The sequence below is a fragment of the Somniosus microcephalus genome, chromosome 9, assembly GCF_052327205.1.
Source record: "Somniosus microcephalus isolate GS21.2 chromosome 9, FLI_Smic_1.0, whole genome shotgun sequence".
NCBI classification, from domain to species: domain Eukaryota; kingdom Metazoa; phylum Chordata; class Chondrichthyes; order Squaliformes; family Somniosidae; genus Somniosus; species Somniosus microcephalus.
In genome coordinates this window covers 16055843-16076447 of record NC_140995.1, presented here as the reverse complement: position 1 = coordinate 16076447, position 20605 = coordinate 16055843, and the positions used below count along the sequence as shown (strand labels likewise).

Here is a 20605-nt window from a genome sequence, read left to right as displayed (position 1 = left end):
ACCTAATTTTGGCATGCTCTGTGTATTCATGCAGATGCACTTCAAACCCGCCTTGGTCTGCTTTCCATTTCTGCCCTGTCTGGTCCCTCCTCTTTCTGGACTGCTATTTATTCTAATGCTGTTTATCTCTTCCAGTCCCCTATTCCAGACCTTGTGTCTCCTCAGTGCTTCATTCTGGCTCCACTCCTCCTGCCAGATTAGTTTAAACCCTCCCCCACAGAGCTCGGCCGTTCGGGAGTAAAATCAGGAAGGCTTTGGAGAGGGTACAGAAGAGATTTACTAGAATGGTGTCGGGGATGAGGCATTACAGTTACGTGGATAGACTGAGAAGCTGGGATTGTTGCCTTTAGAACAGAGAAGGCTAAGAGGAGATTTGATAGAGGTGTTTAAAGCCATGAAGGATTTAGATAGAGTAAATAAAGAGAAAATGTTATGAATCTTATGATCCATGAAGAAAGACTCATGAAATAACACTGGACGGCCAGCTGGTGGCGCCGTCCAAGGAGTATAAATACTCGGGCGTGGGCCCAGCTTGCCCAGGACATTTTGTAAACGGGAACTAGTGAAAGATAACTAGACCTCCATGTTCTGAAACAAGTTGATTAAAGCCTTGCTTTATACTCAAACCAAGTGCGTAGTGAGTTTTATTACATCAGAAACCGTTTCCAGTGGCTGAAGGGTCGATAACGAGAGGGCACAGATTTAAGGTGATTGGCAAAGGAACCAGAGGCGACATGAGGAAAAACCTTTTTAAGCAATGAGTGGTTCGGATTTGGAATGCACTGCCTGATAGGGTGGTTGGATACAGATTCAATAGCAGTCTTTGAAAGGGAATTGGATAAATATTTGAAGGAGAAAAAATTGCAGGGATATGGGGAAAGAGCGGGGGAGTGGGACTAACTGGATTGCTCTTCGAAAGGGCTGGCACAAACTCGATGGGCCAAATGGCGTCCTTCTGTGCTGTACTATTCTATGATTCTGTGATTAAAATTTTCAAGATTGTGATCGACAGATTTTTATTACACCAGGGTATCAAGGAATATTGCTCAAAGGTAGGTAATAAACTTGCAGAATGGGCATCAAATTGGCAAATGAATTTCAATATAGCTAAGTGTGCAGTATTCCAGTTTGGTAAGAAAAATAAGGTGGTCACATATTACTTGGCAAATAAGAATCTAAATAGGGTAGAGGAGCAAAGGGATCTGGGAGTACAAAGACACAAATCACTAAAAGTAGCGACGCAGGTTAATAAGGCCATTTATAAAAAAAAAAAAAAAGCAAACCAAGCACTAGGGTTTATTTCTAGCGGGAAAGAATTGAAAAGTAGAGATATTATGCTAAACTTGTATCGAACCTTCACTGGACCACAATTGGAGTACAGTTCTGGTCACCATATTCGAATGATTAAGAAGGCCAATGGAATGTTGCCTTTCATTGCTCGGGGGATAGAATATAAAAATAGGGAGGTATTGCTTCAGTTGTACAAGGTATTGGTGAGACCGCACCTGGAATACTGCGTACAGTTTTGGTGTCCATACTTGAGAAAGGACATACTTGCTCTCGAGTCAGTACAAAGAAGGTTCACTCGGTTAATCCCGGGGATGGACATATGAGGAGAGGTTGAGTAGATTGGGACTCTACTCATTGGAGTTCAGAAGAATGCGAGGCAATCTTATTGAAACATATAAGATTGTGAAGGGGTTGGATCGGGTGGAAGCGGGGAGGATGTTCCCGATGATGGGTGAAACTAGAACTAGGGGGCATAGTCTTAGAATAAGGGGCTGTTCTTTCAAAGCTGAGATGAGGAGGAACTACTTCACTCAGAGGGTGGTAGGTCCATGGAATATGCTGCCCCAAAAAGCTGTAGAAGCTACATCATGACATAAATTTAAAACAGAAATAGACAGTTTCCTAGAAGTAAAGGGAATTAAGGGTTACGGGGAGCGGGCAGGAATTTGGACATGAGTCTAGGTTCGGATCGGACATGGCCCTGTGGGTAGCGGAGTGGGCCCAGGGGCCGTGTAGCCTGATCCTGCTCCTATTTCGTGTGTCTAATTCTGTTAGATTCAGGAGATGGTTCTGTGATAGTAGATTGGCGGTTAGGATCAGATCAGCCATGATCTTATTGAATGGCGGAGCAGGCTCGAGGGGCCGATTGGCCTACTCCTGCTCCTATTTCTTATGTTCTTATAAAAAGGATACAGAGGCACGAGAGGATTCAAAAAAGATTTACAAGGATGATAACAGAACTGCAAGGTTATATCTATCAGGAAAGGATGAGCAGGCTGGGTCTCTTTTCTCTTGAAAAGCAAAGGCTGAGGGGTGACCGAATAGAGGTCTTTAAAATTATGAAAGGTTTTGATAGCGTAGACACAGAGAAAATGTTTCCACTTGTGGCGAAGAGCAAAACTAGAGGCCGTCAATATGAGCTAGTCACGAAGAAATCAAATGGGGAATTCAGAAGGAACTTCTTTACCCAGAGAGTGGCGAGAATGTGGGATTCTCAACCACAGGAAGTGGTTGAAGCGAATATTATAGATGTATTTAAGGGGAGGCTGGATAAGCATATGAGGGCGAAGGGAATCAAGGGTTATGCTGATGCAGGAAACTTTCCATTAACCAGCACCTAAATAACTGGAAATGTCGGTTAACCGGCAAAAATTCAGGAGTAGCTTCAGGTAACTTTTATTACTTGCTTTCCTCCATGTGTTGCTGTGCAAGGGTGTAGCTGCAGCTGTTGCTAAGCTACAGAGATGCTTGCAACTTGTGGCCATTGTTTTGAACCTGTTGCTAAGCAACAGGGTTTGTTGCTTTATACGGAGCTCTCCGCTCCGTATCTTTTACTGTAGCTTTCGGTTATCCGGAATTTTTGATGAACCGGCACCACGTCGGTCCCGTCCGTGCCGGATAAAAAAAAAGTTTCCTGTAGTTAGGTAAGGAAGGATGGGAGGGGGCTTCAGTGGAGCATAAGCGCTGTCGTGGACTGGTTGGGCCGAATGACCTGTTTCTGTGCTGTATATTCTATGTCATATTTAGTATAAATGCAGTTGAGGGACAGATCAGCTATGATTTAATTGAATGGCAGAACAGGCTCAAGGGGCTAAATGACCTACTCCTGTTCTTATTTGCATTTAATATTATTGCATTTTATCAATAGTTGAAATAGATTCAAGAAAAAGTAATAACCAATGTAATTTGTTACTTTTTGGAAGCCCTCAATGTCCAGTAACTGCTGCAGTAACCATTTTAAACTATTGACAGTGATTTTCTTGTAGGTTTTCATTGTTCTAGCTGTTCTGCCTGTGAAACACTGTTTAATGAACTTCAATAAAGGTTACAGCTGAAGTTTCTGGAATTAGAAACTAATTAAAATTACAAGTCAGATAGGGTTCGGCAGCGTAGTGGTTATGTTACTGGACTAGTAATCCAGAGGCCTGGACTAATGAGCCGGAGACGGGAGCTGGGGAATTTAAATTCAGTCAGTTAAATAAATCTGGAATAAAAAGCGAGTATCTGTAATGGTGACCATGAAATTACTGGATTGTCGTAAAAGCATATCGGGTTCACTAATGTCCTTCAGGGAAGGAAATCTGCTGTCCTTACCCGGTCTGGCCTCTGACTCCAGACCCACAGCCATGTGATTGACTCTTAACTGCCCTCTGAACTGGCCTAGTAAACCACTCAGTTGTATCAAACCGCTACGAAAAACAATAAGAATAAAACCGGACCATCTGGCATCGACCTCGGCACCGGATTCGGATGTGACAAAGGCACACCCAGCCCAGTCGACCCTGCGAGTGGAAACTTGTGCCAAAATTGGGAGAGCTGTCCCAAAATGTAACAAATTACATTTGACATAACTTTTTCTTGAATGTATGTCAACTATTGACAAAATACAATAAAAAATATTAAAATGCATACAGTCAAATAAGAACAGGAGTAGGTCATTTAGCTCCTTGCTATTCAATTAGATCATGGCTCAATTGTAGACTAGTCCTGACATCATCCTACTCGGCCAGTGAAACACTGACCTAGTCATACTCACAGAATCATACCTTTCAGCCAGCGTCCCAGAATCCTCCATCACCATCCCTGGGTTTGTCCTGTCTCACCAGCAGGACAGACCCACCAGAGGTGGTGGCACAGTGGTATACAGTCAGGAAGAAGTGGCCCTGGGAGTTCTCAGCATTGACTCTGGACCCCATGAAGTTTCATGGCATAAAGTCAAACGTGGACAAGGAAACCTCCTGCTGATTACCACCTACTGTCCTCCCTCAGCTGATGAATCAGTACTCCTCCGTGTTGAACGCCACTTGGAAGAAGCACTGAGAGTAGCAAGGGCACAGAACCTAATCTGGGTGGGGAGACTTCAATGTCCATCACCAAGAGTGGCTCGGTAGCACCACTACTGACCGAGCTGGCCGAGTCCTGAAGGACATAACTGCCAGACTGAGCCTGCGGCAGGTGGTGAGAGAACCAACACGAGGGGAAAACCTACTTGACCTCCTTCTCACCAACCTACCTGTTACAGATATATCTATCCATGACAGTATTGGTAGAAGTGACCACCGCACAGTCCTTGTGGAGATGAAGTCCCATCTTCACACTGATAACACTCTCCATCATGTTGTGTGGCATTATCACCGTGCTAAATAGGATCGATTCAGAACAGATCTAGAAGCTCAAAATTGGGCATGCGTTGGACATTGCAGAATGGTATTCCACCACAATCTGTAACCTCATGGCCCGGCATATCCCTCACTCTACCATTACCATCAAGCCAGGGGACTAACCCTGGTTCAATGAGGAGTGCAGAAGGGCATGCCAGGAGCAGCACCAGGCATACCTAAAAATGAGGTGCCAACCTGGGGAAGCTGCAACACAGGACTACATGCGTGCTAACTAGCGGAAGCAGCATGCTATAGACAGAGCTAAGCGATCCCACAATCAACGGATCAGATCAAGCTCTGCAGTCCTGCCACATCCAGTCATGAATGGTGGTGGACAATTAAACAACTAACTGGAGGAAGAGGCTCCATGAACAGTTTACAAGAATTTAGAAAGAGTTTAGAAGAATGAGGGGATCTCCTTAACGTATAAAATTCTGACAGGGCTAGACAGACAGGATGCAGGGAGGATGTTTCCCCTGGCTGGGGGGTCTAGAACGAGGGGTCACAGTCTCAGGATACGGGGTAGGACATTTAGGACTGCGATGAGGAGACATTTCTTCACTGTGGGTGGTGAACCTGTGGAATTCTCTACCACAGAAGGCTGTGGAGGCCAAGTCACTGAAGATATTTAAGAAGGAGATAGATAGATTTCTAGACACAAAAGGCATCAAGGGGTATGGGGAGAGCGGGAATATGGTATTGAGATAGAGGATCAGCCATGATCATATTGAATGGCGGAGCAGGCTCGAAAGGCCGAATGGCCTACTCCTGCTCCTATTTTTCTATGTTTCTATGCTATGGGCCCTGACAACATCCCGGCTATAGCGCTGAAGACTAATGCTCCAGAACTAGCTGCGCTTCTAGCAGGGCTCTTGGAAGAACTTTTCATCCCATTGTTCTTGGCTAAATTAGAACCAAGATTTTCCCCCGTCCAGGAATCTGGAACTTTTGATGATTTGACGTTGAAGTTAGCTTGTGTTTTGATGTCCCCGTTGGATAATTTGCATGTTTATCCTGATCTGAAATCCCATGGTAGATATTTACTAATAGTAGCCTTTCTTTAAAGGTAACATTCACTGCTACAGTATATGCACATGCTTGAAATATCCTAAGCAATTGATGGGTTTGTAAAACATGTTCTTTCTATGCTAACAGAATACTAAGAACTGGAGAGCTGCTGTTGATCTCTGTGGGCGATTACTCACAGCACATGGTCAAGGCTATGGCAAAAGTGGTCAGCCGGCTAACCACACGACAGATTCCGTGCAGGTAGGTTGTTGTGTAATTTGGTTTGTTTCTAGGCCCTGTGGAATTGTTGTTGGCCAGCTTCTGGATTAGATAACGTTGGGGGGAGTGAAGGGATATGGGGAGCGGGCGGGGAAGTGGCTTTGAGCCCAAGATCAGCCATGATCTTATTGAATGGCGGAGCAGGCTCGAGGGGCTAAGTGGCCTATTCCTGCTCCTATTTCTTATGTTTCATAATTTTAAAATGAGATCTTGGGGGAAATACCAGTATGCTAAAACTGTTTTTTGTAAAAAATCACTACTGTAACAATTAAGAGGTTCCATTGTATTCTATCAGAACTATTTACTTTTAATAATTGCATTTAAAGTATCAGGGAAAAGCACAGCTGATGCATGTTTTCTGTGGAGCAGAATCTGCATCAGGCATGAGCACCACCGCTGTTGCTCATTTAGTAGTTGGTCAGCTGCACTTTGGGTAAAAACGCACTATACCAGGACCCATACGAAACCCTCCATGACGGTGCTAGCACATAAAAATAAATCAATGCACTTGGATTTTAAAAATAAGCTAACACAGATTTGTTTTAAATTTGGCTACAAAACTAAGTCTCAGAAGCTCAGGATATTCCAACTTGGTTTTACGGTTTAAGTGTCAGCTGTGGCTCAGTTGGTAGCACCCTCGCCTCGGAGTCAGAAGGTTGTGGGTTCAAGTCCCACTCCGGAGACTTGAGCACAAAAATCTAAGCTGACACTCCAGCGCAGTGCTGCACGTCGGAGGGTGCTGTCTTTCGGATGAGACGTTAAACCGAGGCCTCATCTGCTCTCTCAGGTGGACGTTTAAGATCCCCATGGGCACTATTTCGAAGAAGAGCAGGGGAGTCACCCCTGGTGTCCTGGCCAATATTTATCAACCAAAATCGCTGTAACAGATTATCTTGTCATTATCACATTGCTGTTTGTGGGAGCTTGCTGTGCGCAATTGCCTGCCACATTTCCTACTTTACAACATCATTGGCTGTAAAGCACTTTGGGACGTCCTGAGGTTGTGAAAGGCGCTATATAAATGCAAGTCTTTTCTCAAAAACAAAAGTTATCTCCGGAACCAAGTCGATGTTACCTGGATTGAAAAAGAGCCTCCTATGTGTTTCAGTTGTGGAGTTGCTGGATGTAAGCATATGTACAACGGAGGCACTCTGATTGGATTCAAAATGGAGAGACTAGGTTACATCACGGGGTTTGTGCAAGATTTTGTATCGTGTACTCCTGTTTGCCAATCTTTAACTACTCAAAACCACAAAAAAATTACTGAAGGACTATTAACACCAAAATATACATTCCCAAATGACCTAATGGGCAGATAAAAGGGATGTTTTGGGGATCTCTTCCTTTCCCTTGTACTTGCCAGTTTCTTGATGAATCAAATTAACAATTGGCTGCCCCATCCATTCGAGGCTCATTGCAGCCATTAGACCATTCTCGTGCTCACCACACTATGATGCCTACAGATGGCATAGGAGGACTGAAGCAGAGGTCCTGCTCCCGATTTCGGTTGGGAACTGAAATATATATCTTTTTAAAAAGTAAACTTGTGCACTTGTATTGCCTTCTCACGACAACCCTTTTGGCTGATTCACAGTGCAGGAAATTTCCCACCCTCTTTCCCATGAAAGCATAGAAAAGTTTTCCTGTATGGCAAAACAATAGTAAATGTTGATGCTTCTATTCATGTCCTTTGCTTACTATTGGGCTGCCACTGTGGATGTGTCTATTTTGAGAAGCTGAAAGGGACATTTAAATGCATTTTTCACCCCTATTTGCTTGCCCGTTTTCTCTCTCACCCACAGCACTTGCTGTTTCTGGGGAATGGCTCCACGGCTGCTGGTCACCTTCCAGTACCTCACCCAAGTGGCCGTTATTCTTGTTTGACCCTTGATGGTAAGTCGTTGGCAGGTTATTCGATGCCGGGGCCATCACAGCCAAGTCTGATCCTTTCTCACTTGGCATCCACACACGTACATCCAGGAGAGGTTGCCGGACAGCAGTCAGGAGTGGGAATCCTGGTGATTTTTTCCCTTCCTAACTCGGGAACACTTGAGACCAATTGTTTTGACCCTACTGTTATCCCAACTGAGGTCAGCTGACCGACAGATGTGGGATCAAGCGTAGGATCGTCCTTGTGTGTATAGCTCAGCTGCTCATCCGATTAAACCTGCTGAGCCATGAGAGAGTAACAGACACTTTAAGTGGTTATGTGTGTGTGTGTGTATATTTACTTTTAACATTCTTAAGTTACAGCCTTATTTTATTGCAGTGCAGACTCAATGATGATAATATGTTCATTGTTGCAGCTGTGGTTTGTGCGACTTGCCTTGTTGATGAAGCTGAGTTTGTTCCAAAATGCTGAGATGGAATTCGAGCCATTCGGGAGCCTTGACCAGCCAGACTTGTACTACGAGTACTATCCTCATGTGTACCCAGGACGCAAAGGTTACTTTTTATTATGTTCCCAAAGTTCATGCATTGTGTTCCATTTATTGACACTTGAGTGGAGAAAATTGTTCAGTACATCACCATTCATTTTTGCTTTTCCGCTAATGAGCCAGAAATTGTTAATAATGTCAGCTTTTCATAATTTCCTCAGCAGCTAAAACTATTGTCATATATACATTACACGGCAACAATGTATTCTGGAAAAATAGGGACAGAAACAAAGGAAGGGTGTATGACAGTATTGATCCAAGATACTGCTGTAGCACTGGGAAAAAGGATGATGTACTTGAGGGTTCCAAGCCAGAATCTATCTGGGTAGAGTTAAGAAGAAAAGATGAGCTGTTAGCTGTTCTGCTGCTGGATCTGTACTATAGGCCACCAAATGCTGTAGTGGGAAGGAGGAGGGGGAGCAAATTTGCAGACAAATTTCAGAAAGATGCAAGAACAATAGAGTAGTGATGATGGGGGACTTCCATTATCCTAATCTAGACTGAAAAAGTAGTGTAAAGGCAGAGGAGGAGGAGTTCCTGAAATGTGTACTGGAGAACTTTCTTGATCAGTACGTTTCCAGCCCAATAAGGAAGGAAGCTGTGCTCGATCTAGTTCTGGGGAATGACGTGGGAGAGCATTTGGGAAACAGTGATCACAATATGATTAGGTTTAGAGTAGTTACGAAAAAATAAAAGGAAAAATTAAATGTGAAAATATTCAACTGGAGGAGAGCTCATTTCAGTGAGTTGAAAAGTGATCTGGCCCTGGTGGATTGAAATCAAGATTGGCAGGCCAAACAGTAAATGAGCAATGAGAGGCCTTCAAAGAGGGTATAGCTCGGGTACAGACTAGACACCTTCCCACAAGGGGGAAAGGAAGAGCATCCAAAGTGAGAGCTCCCTGGATGACTAAATGAAACAGGAAAAGGAGACTTGGATAAATGTCAGGTTCATAATATAGTAGAGAGCCAAGCTAAATACCGAAAGTGCCGAGGGGAACTGAAAAAGGAAATAACGGGCAAAGTGAGTGTATGAGAATAGTGGGTAACATAAAAGGGAACCCAAAAGTCTTTTATAAATATATAAATAGTAAAAAGGATGGTTAAAGGAAGGGTGGAGCCGACTAAGGACCAAAAAGGAGATCAGCTTGTGGAAGCAGAGAGCATGGCTGAGGTACTGAATTAATATATTGTATCTGTCTTCACAGAAGAAGAGGATGCTGCCAATGCCACAGTAAAGGAGGAGGTAGTAGAGAAATTGGATAAGATAAAGATAAAGAGGAGGTACTTAAAAGGTTGGCAGTGCTCAAAATAGAAGTGTCACCCGGTCTGGATGGGATGCATCCTCGGCTGCTGAGGGAAGTAAGGTTGGAAATAGCGGAAGCTCTGTACACAATCTTCCAATCCTTCTTGGATATGGGAGTGGTACCAGAGGACTGGTGGGTTGCAAATGTTACACCGCAGTTCAAAAAAAAAAGGGGGGAGGGGGATAAACAAGCTAACTACAGGCCAGTCAGCCTAACGTTGGTGATGGGAAAACTTTTAGATAAAATAATCCGGGACAAAATTAATTGTCACTTGGAAAAACATGGGTTAATCCCTGGGTTTGTTAAAGGATTTTTTAAAGGCAAATAGTGTTTGACTAAATAATTAAGTTCTTTGAAGTGGGGATATGGCAGTAAAGTGGAGTTGAAGTAGAAGATCAGCCATGGTCTTATTGAATGGCGAAGCAGGCTCAAGAGGCCTTATGGCCTACTCCTGCTCCCATTTCTTATATGTTCTTATGAAGTAATGGAAAGGGTTGATGAGGGCAGTGCGGTTGATGTGTATATGGACTTTCAAAAGGCATTTGGTAAAGTGCGACGTAATAGACTTGTTAGCAATATTAAAGATTAAAGGGGCAGTAGCAGCATGGACATAAGATTGGCTGAGGGATTGAAAGCAAAGAGTAATGGTGAACGGTTGTTTTACAGACTGGAGGTAATGTACAGTCGTGTCCCCCAGGGGTCGGTATTAGGACTACTGCTCTCTCTGATGTATATTAATAACCTGGGCTTGGGTATACAGGGCATAATTTCATAGTTTGCAAATGATATGAGCCTCAGAAATGTAGTAAACAGTGAGGAGGATAGTAGCAGACTTGAGGAGGACATAGACTGGTGAAATGAGCAAATGCATGGCAGATGAAATTTAACGCAGGGAAGTGTGAAGTGATGGATTTTGGAAGGCAGAATGAGGAAAGGCAATATGAAGCAAATGGTACAATTTTAAAGGGGGCGCAGGGACAGAGACCTAGGGGGAAATTTCGGTTGCTTTGTGCCTCCCGTTGGCGCCCTAAGAGGGCGCTAATGGGGCGCAAAGCAACTTGCGCCCGGGCGCAGTGATCTTTGCGCAGCTCGCGAAATTGACCAGATATTTTGCGGCAGCGCTAAACACTACCGCCACAATCTCCTGCACCCACAGATCGTGACGTCAGTCGAGCGTGTAGCGCCCCGGACCGGATATTGAGTGGCGCTGCCTGCCGCTAGCAACAACAGGTTGAGGGGAGCGTTTTGCAGTCGGGAAGGGACTGGGGTGTGCTATTTAAAGCGACCGCTGCCTGCCTTTTTTTGCCGGCAACATTTTTGCGCCACGCATTCTGAGAGAGAGAGAGAGAGAGAGAGACTTCTGGAGAGATTCAACATTGTGTGGAGGAGTTTTGGGTACCGAGCAGCACTTTGCAGGTTCAATTTGATTTGACCTTCCTTGCATCGATTTAGAAGCGATTATGGGGGCTGCACTCTGAGCTCTTTCCCTGGGCCTCTCCATTGTTCTTTCCAGCAGATTTGATGTACAGGTCTCTCCAGGCCAAGATTCAAGGCTGCAATGAGCAGGGTGTGGATGGAGAGCAAGATCGACCCTCCCCTTTAAGAACTGGCCGGCGCCAGTGTGTCTGTGTTCCATTGCTGACTGACATCACATGAGCTTCGCCAGCGCTCTGAGGTGGCACCTCGCTCCTCAGCGTTCGCGCCTTGAGATGTGTGTAGCGCCTGATTTAGCGCTCCAATCACCTCCAAGGGCAATAGAAGCCAAGTTTGCAGTCGGAGGTGATAATTAGCACCAGGCGCTAAACTTTGTGTCCGGCCGATAATTGCGCCCCAAACGGGGCGATACCGAATTTCTCCCCCCTAGAGCTTTACCTTCAGAAATATTTGAAGGTGGCAGGACAAGTTGATAAGGTTGTTAAAGCATACTGGATCATTGGCTTTATTAATAGAGGCATAGAATACAAAAGCAAGGAAGTTATGCTAAACCTTTATAAATCACTTGTTAGGCCTCAGCTGGAGTATTGTGTCCAATTCTGGATCGCATAATCACACCACATTCTGCATCACAACAGTTTAGAAGGACTTGGCGCAGGTGCAGAGGAGATTTACTAGAATGGTACCAGAGATGAGGGACTTTAATTACATGGAGAGACTAGGGAAGCTGGGATTGTTCTCCGAGCAGAGAAGATTAAGGGGAGATTTAAGAGAGGTGTTCAAAATCATGAAGGGTTTTGATAGAGTAAATGAGTAGAAACTGTTTCCACTGGCAGATGGGTCAGTAACCAAAGGACACAAATTTAAGTTAATTGACAAAAGAACCCGGGTTAGATGAGGAGAAATGTTTTCACGCAGCGAGTTATGATGATCTGGCATGCACTGCCTGAGAGGGTGGTGGAAGCAGATTCCGGGGACTGAATAAATGCTTGAAGGGGAGAAAATTGCAAGGCTATAGGGAAAGAGCAGGCGATAAGATTCTATGATTATGCTAAACAGTAGATTTCACAGAACTAAATTAACTACCTAACACAGCAAAATACTGTGGAAATCTGAAATAAAAACAGAAAATGCTGGAAATACTCAGCAGGTTCGGCAGCATCTGTGGCGAGAGAAAGAGTTAACGTTTCAGGTCGATGACCTTTCCTCAACTGGCAAAAGTTAGAGAGGTAACAGGTTTTAAGCAAGTGTAGGGGCAGGGAGAGGGGAGGAAGGAACAAAAGGGAAGGTCTGTGATGGGGTGGAAGGCAGGAGAGATTAAATGACAAAAGGGAGATGATGGTGCAACAACAACAACTTGTATTTATAGAGCGCCTTTAACGTAGTAAAACGTCCCTAGGCGCTGCACAGGAGTATTACAAGACAAAAAATTTGATACCGATCCACATAAGGATAAATTAGGGCAGGTGACCAAAAGCTTGGTCAAAGAGGTAGGTTTTAAGGAGCATCTTGAAGGAGGAAAAAGAGGTAGTGTGGCGAACAGGTTTAGGCAGGGAGTTCCAGAGCTTAGGGCCAAGGCAACAGAAGGCACGGCCACCAAAGTTTGAGTGATTATAATCAGGGATCCTCATGAGGGCAGAGTTAGAGGAGCGCAGATATCTCGGGGGTTGTGGGGCTGAAGGAGATTACAGAGATGGGGAGGGGTGAGGCCATGGAGGGATTTGAAAACAAGGATGAGAATTTTGAAATCGAGGCGCTGCTTAACCGGGAGCCAATGTAGGTCAGCGAGCACAGGGGTGATGGGCAAACGGGACTTGGTGTGAGTTAGGACACAGGTAGCCGAGTTTTGGATGACCTCGAGTTTACATAGGGTGGAATGTGGGAGCAAGGCAAAAGGGGGTGGTAATGGGACAAATAAAGGAACAGAAGATGGGTCTAGAGGAGCTGTACATTCCAACAGCAGAACCATTACCAGCATCTGCTGACTGAAAAAATGGGGGCCGAGGTTATGATCTGAAATTGTTGAACTCAATGTTGAGTCTGGAAAGCTGTAAAGTACCTAATCGAAAGACGAGGTGCTGTTCCTCAAGCTTACGTTGAGCTTCGTTAGAACAGTGTAGGAGGCCAGAGTGGGAATGGGGCGGAGAATTAAAATGGCAAGCGACCAGAAGCTGAGGGTCACACTTGCGGTGTTCAGCAAAGTGACCACCTAATCTGCGTTTGGTATCCCCAATGTAGAGGAGACCGCATTGTGAGCAGCAAACACAGTATGCGAAATTGACAGAAGCACAATTAAATCTCTTTCACCTGGAAGGAGTGTTTGGGGCCCTGGACGGTGGGAAGGGAGGAGGTAAAAGGGCAGGTGTTGCATCTCCTGCGCTTGCACGGGAAGGTGCTTTGAGAAGGGGAGGGGTGGTTGGGGGTGATTGAAGAGTGGACCAGGGTGTTGAGGAGAGAACAGTCCCTTCGGAATGCTGAAAGGGATGGGGAAGATGTGTTTGGTGGTGGGATTGTGCGAGAGATGGCGGAGGATAATTTGTTGAATGTGGAGGCTGTTTGGATGGAGGACGAGGGGAATCCTATTGTGGTTCTGAGGGGGAGGGGTGAGAGCAGAAGTGCAGAAAATGGGACGGACACGGTCGAAGGCCATGTCAACCATGGCGGAGGGGAATTATCAGTTGAGGAAAAAGGAAGACATATTGGAAGCACTGGTGTGGAAGGTGGCATCGTCCGAACAGATGGGACGGAGACAGAAAAACTGGGAGACTGGAAGAGTCCTTGCAGGAAGCAGGTTGGGAGGAAGTGTAATCAAGGTAGCTGTCAATGGGAGGCAGTGGGCTTATCGTAGATATTGGTTGACAACCCATCCAGAAATGGAGATTGAGAAGTCAAAGAAGGGAAGAGTTGGAGATGGACCACGTGAAGGCGCGGGAGGAGTGGAAATTGGAAGTAAAGTTGATGACATTTTTCAATTTGGTGCGAGAGCAGTAAGTGGTACCAATACTGTCATCATTGTACCAGAAAAAGAGGTGAGGAAGGGGACCTGTGTAGGATTGGACCAAAGACTGATCCACATATCCCACGGAAAGGCAGGCATAGCTGGAAATCATACCGGTTCCCATAGCAACACCTTTTATTTGGAGGAAGTACGAGGAGTCAAAGGAGAAGTTGTTCAAAGTAAGAACAAGTTCAGCCACGCGGGGGAGGATGGTCGTGGAAGGTGACTGGTTGAGCCTCCGTTCAAGGAAGAAGCGGAGGGTCCGCAGGCCATCCTGGTGGGGGCTGGAGGTGTAGAGGGACTGAACGCCCATGGTGAAAAGGAATCAGTTAGGAGCTGGAAACTGTTCAAGTGGCAGAGGGCATCAGAAGAGAGGGGAGAAAAAATAGTCAAGATAGGAAGAAACAAGTTCCGTCGGGCAAGAACGGTGGTGGGGGGGCGAGGGAAGATCTCCAAAGGATATGAAGTCAGTGCCAGTCTGGGAAATGATGGCTTGATGTTCGATAGTGGGGTCATAGTCCATGGGAAGGTAGGAGGTGTCAGAATTGGCGTTCAGGCTCTAAGGTAAAGGTCAGTTCACCAAACATCAACAGTGCCAAAATAACAACAAATAACACTGGAATCACTCAGCAGGCCAGGCAGCATCCATGGAGAGAGAAACAGAGTTAACGTTTCCAGTCTGGGACCCTTCATCAGAACTGGAAGAAGCTGGAGATGCAAAAGATATTAAGCAGGTGCAGAGACAGGGGGTGGTGGGAGGGGAGGAAGGAATTGAAGGAACAAACTGTGCTTATGTAAGAGGCAGGAACGATAAAATGTTGCAAATGGGAATGGCAAAATCATACAGCATGAAAAATGGGGGCAGGGGTTATAGTCTGAAATTGTTGAACTCAATGTTGAGTCACGAAGGCTGTAAAAAGTGCCTAATCGAAAGATGAGGTGCTGTTTCTTGAGCTTGTGTTGAGCTTCACTGGAACAATGTAATAGGCCGAGGACAGAGAGATCAGAGCAGGAGTGAAGCGGTGAATTAAAGTGACAGGCGACCGGAAGCTCAGGGTCACCCTTACGGACTGAACGGAGGTGTTCCGCAAAGCGGTCGCCCAATCTGCGTTTGGTCTCCCCAATGTAGAGGAGACCACATCGTGAGCAGCGAATACAGTATATTAAATCAACAGCGCCACCCTTGTCAGCAGGTTGGACCTGAGAGAACGGAGTGCTACAAGTTCAGAGGGAGGTAGGTTAGGGGGAGTGAGGGAGTAGAGAAAGTGAGACAGCCGAAGTCACGCTGGCAGTTCCCAGTGAAAAGATCTAGAGACGGCAAGAGGCCAGTAGAAGGGCTCCACGTGGAACAAGAATTCTGAAGACTGGAGAAAGGGGAAGCGGGAAGACTCCTGGCCAAAGATATGGGCGAGGAGGTGACAAGTGGGAGAAGAGCTCCACATCGTGCTGAGCTTGAAATTCTTTGAGTTGGGGAAGTAAGGGGATTGAAGCTGAGTCCTTTTGAGGACTGATCGTTCAGTGTCAGAGAGGGGAAGGTCAGAGGCGATAGTGAAAACAGAACAAGTGGAAGGAGGGATAGGGTCAGAGGAAAGTGAAAGGGAAGAAGGATCCGAGGGGCATTGGTATGAGAGTTGTTGAAGCTTGCGGTCTTTGACACCTGAAGGATGAAAAAATGTGTTTTGTTAAAGCGCCGGATGAGGTGAAGGATGAAATGGAACTGCGAACCAGGACTACTGAGATAGTGAGTCGTGCTGCTGAAAAGAGGGAAAAAAAGAAAGACTTGCATTTTTCTAGTACCTTTCACGACTTCCGGACATCCCAAAGTGCTTTACAGCCAAAGAAGTATATTTTATTGAAGTGGAGACACTGTTGTAATGTAGGAAACGCGGTAGCCAATTTGCACACAGCAAGCTCCCACAAATAGCAATGTGATAATGATCAGATAATCTGTTTTAATGCTGTTGATTCAGGGATAAATATTGGCCAGGAGATCGGGGATAACTCCCCTCCTCCTCTTTGAATTAGTGCCATCGTCCACCTGAGGAGCAGACCGGGCCTCGGTTTAACGTTTCATCTGAAGGATGGCACCTCCGACAGTGCATAACTCCCTCAGAACGGCACTGGAGTGTGAGACTACATTTTTGTGCTAAAGTCTCTGGAGTGGGCCTTGAACCCACAACCTCCTGACTCAGGCAAGAGTGCTACCCACTGAACCACAGCTGAGGTCAAAAACGTGCATGTGGCGGCACATAGCTTTGAGCGTGGATCTCAGGAAGCAGCGAGAGCAGTAGTTTGAGGAATTCTGAATATTGTGGAGATAAATTAACTGTCTAATCTGCTTGTGTGAATACTTCTCCCATGACTCAGTTCACACCCTATATGAAGTTCAAATGGTGGCTTGTTATAGGGAAAATATATGATTTAAGGTATACTGTTAGACCTATCTTGTCTCTGCAGGTTAAGTTCATGACAAAATAAATAGTATAAATAGCTATTACACAATAGCTAGCCAAGCTAGTTGATATATTTGGCCATATTTTGCGACCCCTGTGGGTGTGTATGGGTATGCGCTAAAACCCGGAACTTGTGAGCTGTCGAGAATCCTCTTGATATCCCGGGAGATGGGCCTCTGCGGGTAGAGTTGCACTATTTGCCAAACTTCCACCCGCTGAATGCCTTTGAAATTCTTACGCCTGGTAAAGCCTGCTTTTACCAGCATAAGTTTTAAAAAACAGAAAAATAAAATGTTATCACTCGTTTATACATTAAAAATCCTGTGTAATAAAGTAAGTTTATTTTTAGCCCTGTTAAAACATACAAATTGTTTTTTCAAAAAATTAAATTTTCATTTAAAATATTGCATTAAATGGCATTTTAATTAATTTTAAATGTAATATTTATTTATTTCATGTGTTTGTGTATTTTTTAAGTGATTCCCCATTCATACTTCTGGGAGTTCTGTACATACGGAACTCCCATAAGTATTGATGGGGATTCCCTGCTTTTATTGGTTGGGCCGGCCCGTGTGATCCTAGGGGCGCTTGCGAACCGCATGCATCCCTGGGATACGTGGGCCTCTACCCGCGGGTACCCGGAGAGGCCCAGGATCACAAGCCTCCGTACCTCCCGTGCCATCAAGTAAATGTATAGATTTTTTTTTTACAGGTCGGGGGCCTCCGCCCGTGGGAAGCCTCCGATCGCAAATTTTGGGCCATTATATGTTAACCGTAAATTAATTTTGTTGTTCCACCTTTCCTCTTGCACTAATTTTTCAAGCATGTAAGCTATATAACTTATTATTACTCCCCCGACCCCCAAATAACTAATTTTAGTCCGTAAGTATCTGAACCATGCAGAAGGTGGTCCCAGGTTTGATCCTTGGTTTGTACTGCATTAATCAACTTAAGCCAAGGTGATAGTAAAGTCACTTCAGTTGATTTCAGTGACACTGGATTATGAAGAAGAAATTCAGCTAAGGTTCCTGCTATTGATTGATGGTTCCAGCAGAGGTTACAAGACAGCAATGTGGGGATGTTGGGTAAGCAAGATTTGGCTTCACTGTGTAGGTACACATGATTAATGGCCAATTGGATGAGCTAATGGTGTACTTACACCACAGATCACTCCTCCTTGTGGTTGTTATGTTTATGGGAACTCATTCCACTGACCTACGTCTGTCTTCTAAGTACATACACTGTGAATTACTGATGTACCTCAAGCTTCAGTTTCTCAAAACTATTTTCCATGTAAAGGTGTTTTTTAGCTCCTACCAACACGTGATAAGTTTAATTATATGGCACCACAATCTGTTGTTTAATTGTTAAGGGTTTAATGAATGGAATGTTTGCAAAATAGTTTTCTAGGCCAGTATGTTGAGGAACCAACTAGGGAACAAGCTATTTTAGATCAAGTATTGTGCAACGAGAAGGTTAATTAATAACCTTGTAGTAAAGGGGCTTTTAGGGAAGAGTGACCATAATATGATAGAATTTTACATTGAATTTTAAAGTGATTTAGTTAAATCCAAAACTAGGGTCTTAAATCTAAACCGAGCAATCTGCGTAAGTGTGAGGGGCGAGTTGGCTCAGGTAGATTGGGAAACTACATTAAAAGGTATGATGGTAGAGAAGCAATGGCTAGCATTTAAAGAATTAATACATAATTTACAACAAATATACATTCCTTTGAGGCACAAAAACCCCACAGGAAAAGTAATCCAACTGTGGCTAACAAGAGAAGTTAAAGATAGCATTGGATCAAAGGAAGAGGCTTATAATGTTGCCAAAAAGAGTAGTAAGCTTGAGGATTTTAGAATTCAGCAAAGGATGACCAATAAATTGATGATGAAGGGGAAAATAGAATGAGAGTAAACTAGCGAGAGACATAAAAACAGACTAAAAGCTTCTATATGTAAAAAGGAAAAGATTAGCAAAAGTAAATGTGGGTCCCTTACAGGCTGAGACAGGCGAAATTATAATGGGGAATAAGGAAATGGTAGTGAAATTAAATAAATACTTTGTGTCTGTCTTCACGGGAAAGACGCAAAAAACTTCCCGGAAATCGTGGAGTACCAAGGCTCTAGCGAGAATGAGGAACTGAAAGAAATTAGTATTAGTAAAATAAAAAAATAGTACTGGAGAAATTAATGGGACTGAAAACTGATCAATTCCCTGGACCTGATGGCCTACATCCTAGGGTTTTGAAAGAGGTGGCTATAGAGATAGTGGATGCATTGGTGGTCATTTTCCAAAATTCCATATATTCTAGAACGGTTCCTGTGGATTGGAAGGTAGCAAATGTAACCCCACTATTTAAGAAAGGAGGAAGAGAGAAAACTGGGAACTACAGACCAGTTAGCCTGACATCAGTAGTAGGGACGTAGTAACAGGGCACTTAGAAAATAATAATAGGATTGGGCAGAGTCAACGTGGATTTACGAAAGGGAAATCGTGTTTGACGAATCTGTTGGAGTTTTTTGAGGTTGTAACTAGCAGAATAGATAAGGGGGAAACCAGTGGATGTTGTGTATTTGGATTTTCAGAAGGCATTCAATGAGGTGCCACACAAGAGGTTATTAAACAAAATTAAGGCTCATGGGATTGGGGGTAATATACTAGCATGGATTGAGGATTGGTTAACGGACAGAAAATGGGGAGTAGGAATAAATGGGTCATTTTCGGGTTGGCAGGCTGTAACTAGTGGGGTACCGCAAGAATCAGTGCTTGAGCCTCAGCTATTCACAATCTACATCAATGATTTGGATGAGGGGACCAAATGTAATATATCCAAATTTGCTGATGATACAAAGCTGGGTGGGAATGTAAGTTCTGAGGAGGATGCAAAAAGGCTTCAAGGGGATATCGACAGGCTAAGTGAGTGGGCAAGAACATGGCAAATGGAATATAATGTGGAGAAATGTGAAGTTATCCACTTTGGTAGGAAAAATAGAAAAGCAGAGTATTTTTTAAACAGTGAGCGATTGGGAAATGTTGTTGTTCAGAGGGACCTGGGTGTCCTTGTACATTAATCACTGAACGTTAACATGCAGGTACAGCAAGCAATTAGGAAAGCAAATGGTATGTTGGCCTTTATTACAAGAGGATTTGAGTATAAGAGTAAAGACGTCTTACTGCAATTATATAGGGCCCTGGTGAGACCACACCTGGAGTATTGTGTACAGTTTTGGTCTCCTTACCTAAGGAAGGATATACTTGCCATAGAGGGAGTGCAACGAAGGTTCACCAGACTGATTGCTGGGATGGGGGACTGTCCTATGAGGAGAGATTGAGTAGACTAGGCCTATATTCTGTAGAGTTTAGAAGAATGAGAGGTGATCTCATTGAAACGTACAAAATTCTTACAGGGCTTGACAGGGTAGATGCAAGGAGGATGTTTCCCCTGGCTGGGGAGTCTAGAACCAGGGGTCACTGTCTCAGAATAAGGGGTCGGCCATTTAGGACTCTCATGAGAAATTTCTTCACTCTGAGGGTGGTGAATCTTTGGAGTTCTCTATACACCAGAGGGCTGTGGAGGCTCAGTCATTGAGTGTATTCAAGACAGAGATTGATAAATTTTTGGATATTAGGAGAATCTAGGGATATGAGGATAGTGCAGGAAAGTGAAGTTGAGGTGGAAGATCAGCCATGATCTTATTAAATGGCGGAGCAGGCTCAAGGGGCCGAATGGCCTACTCTTGCTCCTGTTTCTTATGTTCTTATGATTTTTCAATGCAATGCACTGTTTCCCCAATAAAGGGGTATTTCTATTGAACTTTGCACAAAGCGTTAAATTAAAGGGTCTTTACTTCATAGACTTGATTTGAGTTATTCAACAAGTATTTGATTAGAGGATAATGTGTTTTTGATTTTAAATTGTTTTGAGGGTTGCTGAGGCTCCCGTCTCTTCAGCCAGAATATACTGGACCTTTACTGTAACTTGTAAGGACTATTGTTTAGTCATCTTGAATTATTTT

The 20605-nt window shown here is 44.3% G+C and overlaps 1 protein-coding gene across 5 annotated transcripts in view; it reads left to right on the top strand.

The window, feature by feature from the left end:
* The window catches only part of trappc12 (trafficking protein particle complex subunit 12), a 111932-nt gene that overhangs the window by 22431 nt on the left and 68896 nt on the right, over window positions 1-20605 (top strand). For all 5 annotated transcript variants that reach the window (XM_085996402.1, XM_085996403.1, XM_085996405.1 and 2 more), the window contains exons 4-5: window positions 5826-5939; window positions 8264-8402. In XM_085996402.1, the coding sequence (XP_085852528.1) occupies window positions 5826-5939; window positions 8264-8402 (253 nt within the window). The remainder of the gene's footprint in view (window positions 1-5825; window positions 5940-8263; window positions 8403-20605) is intronic.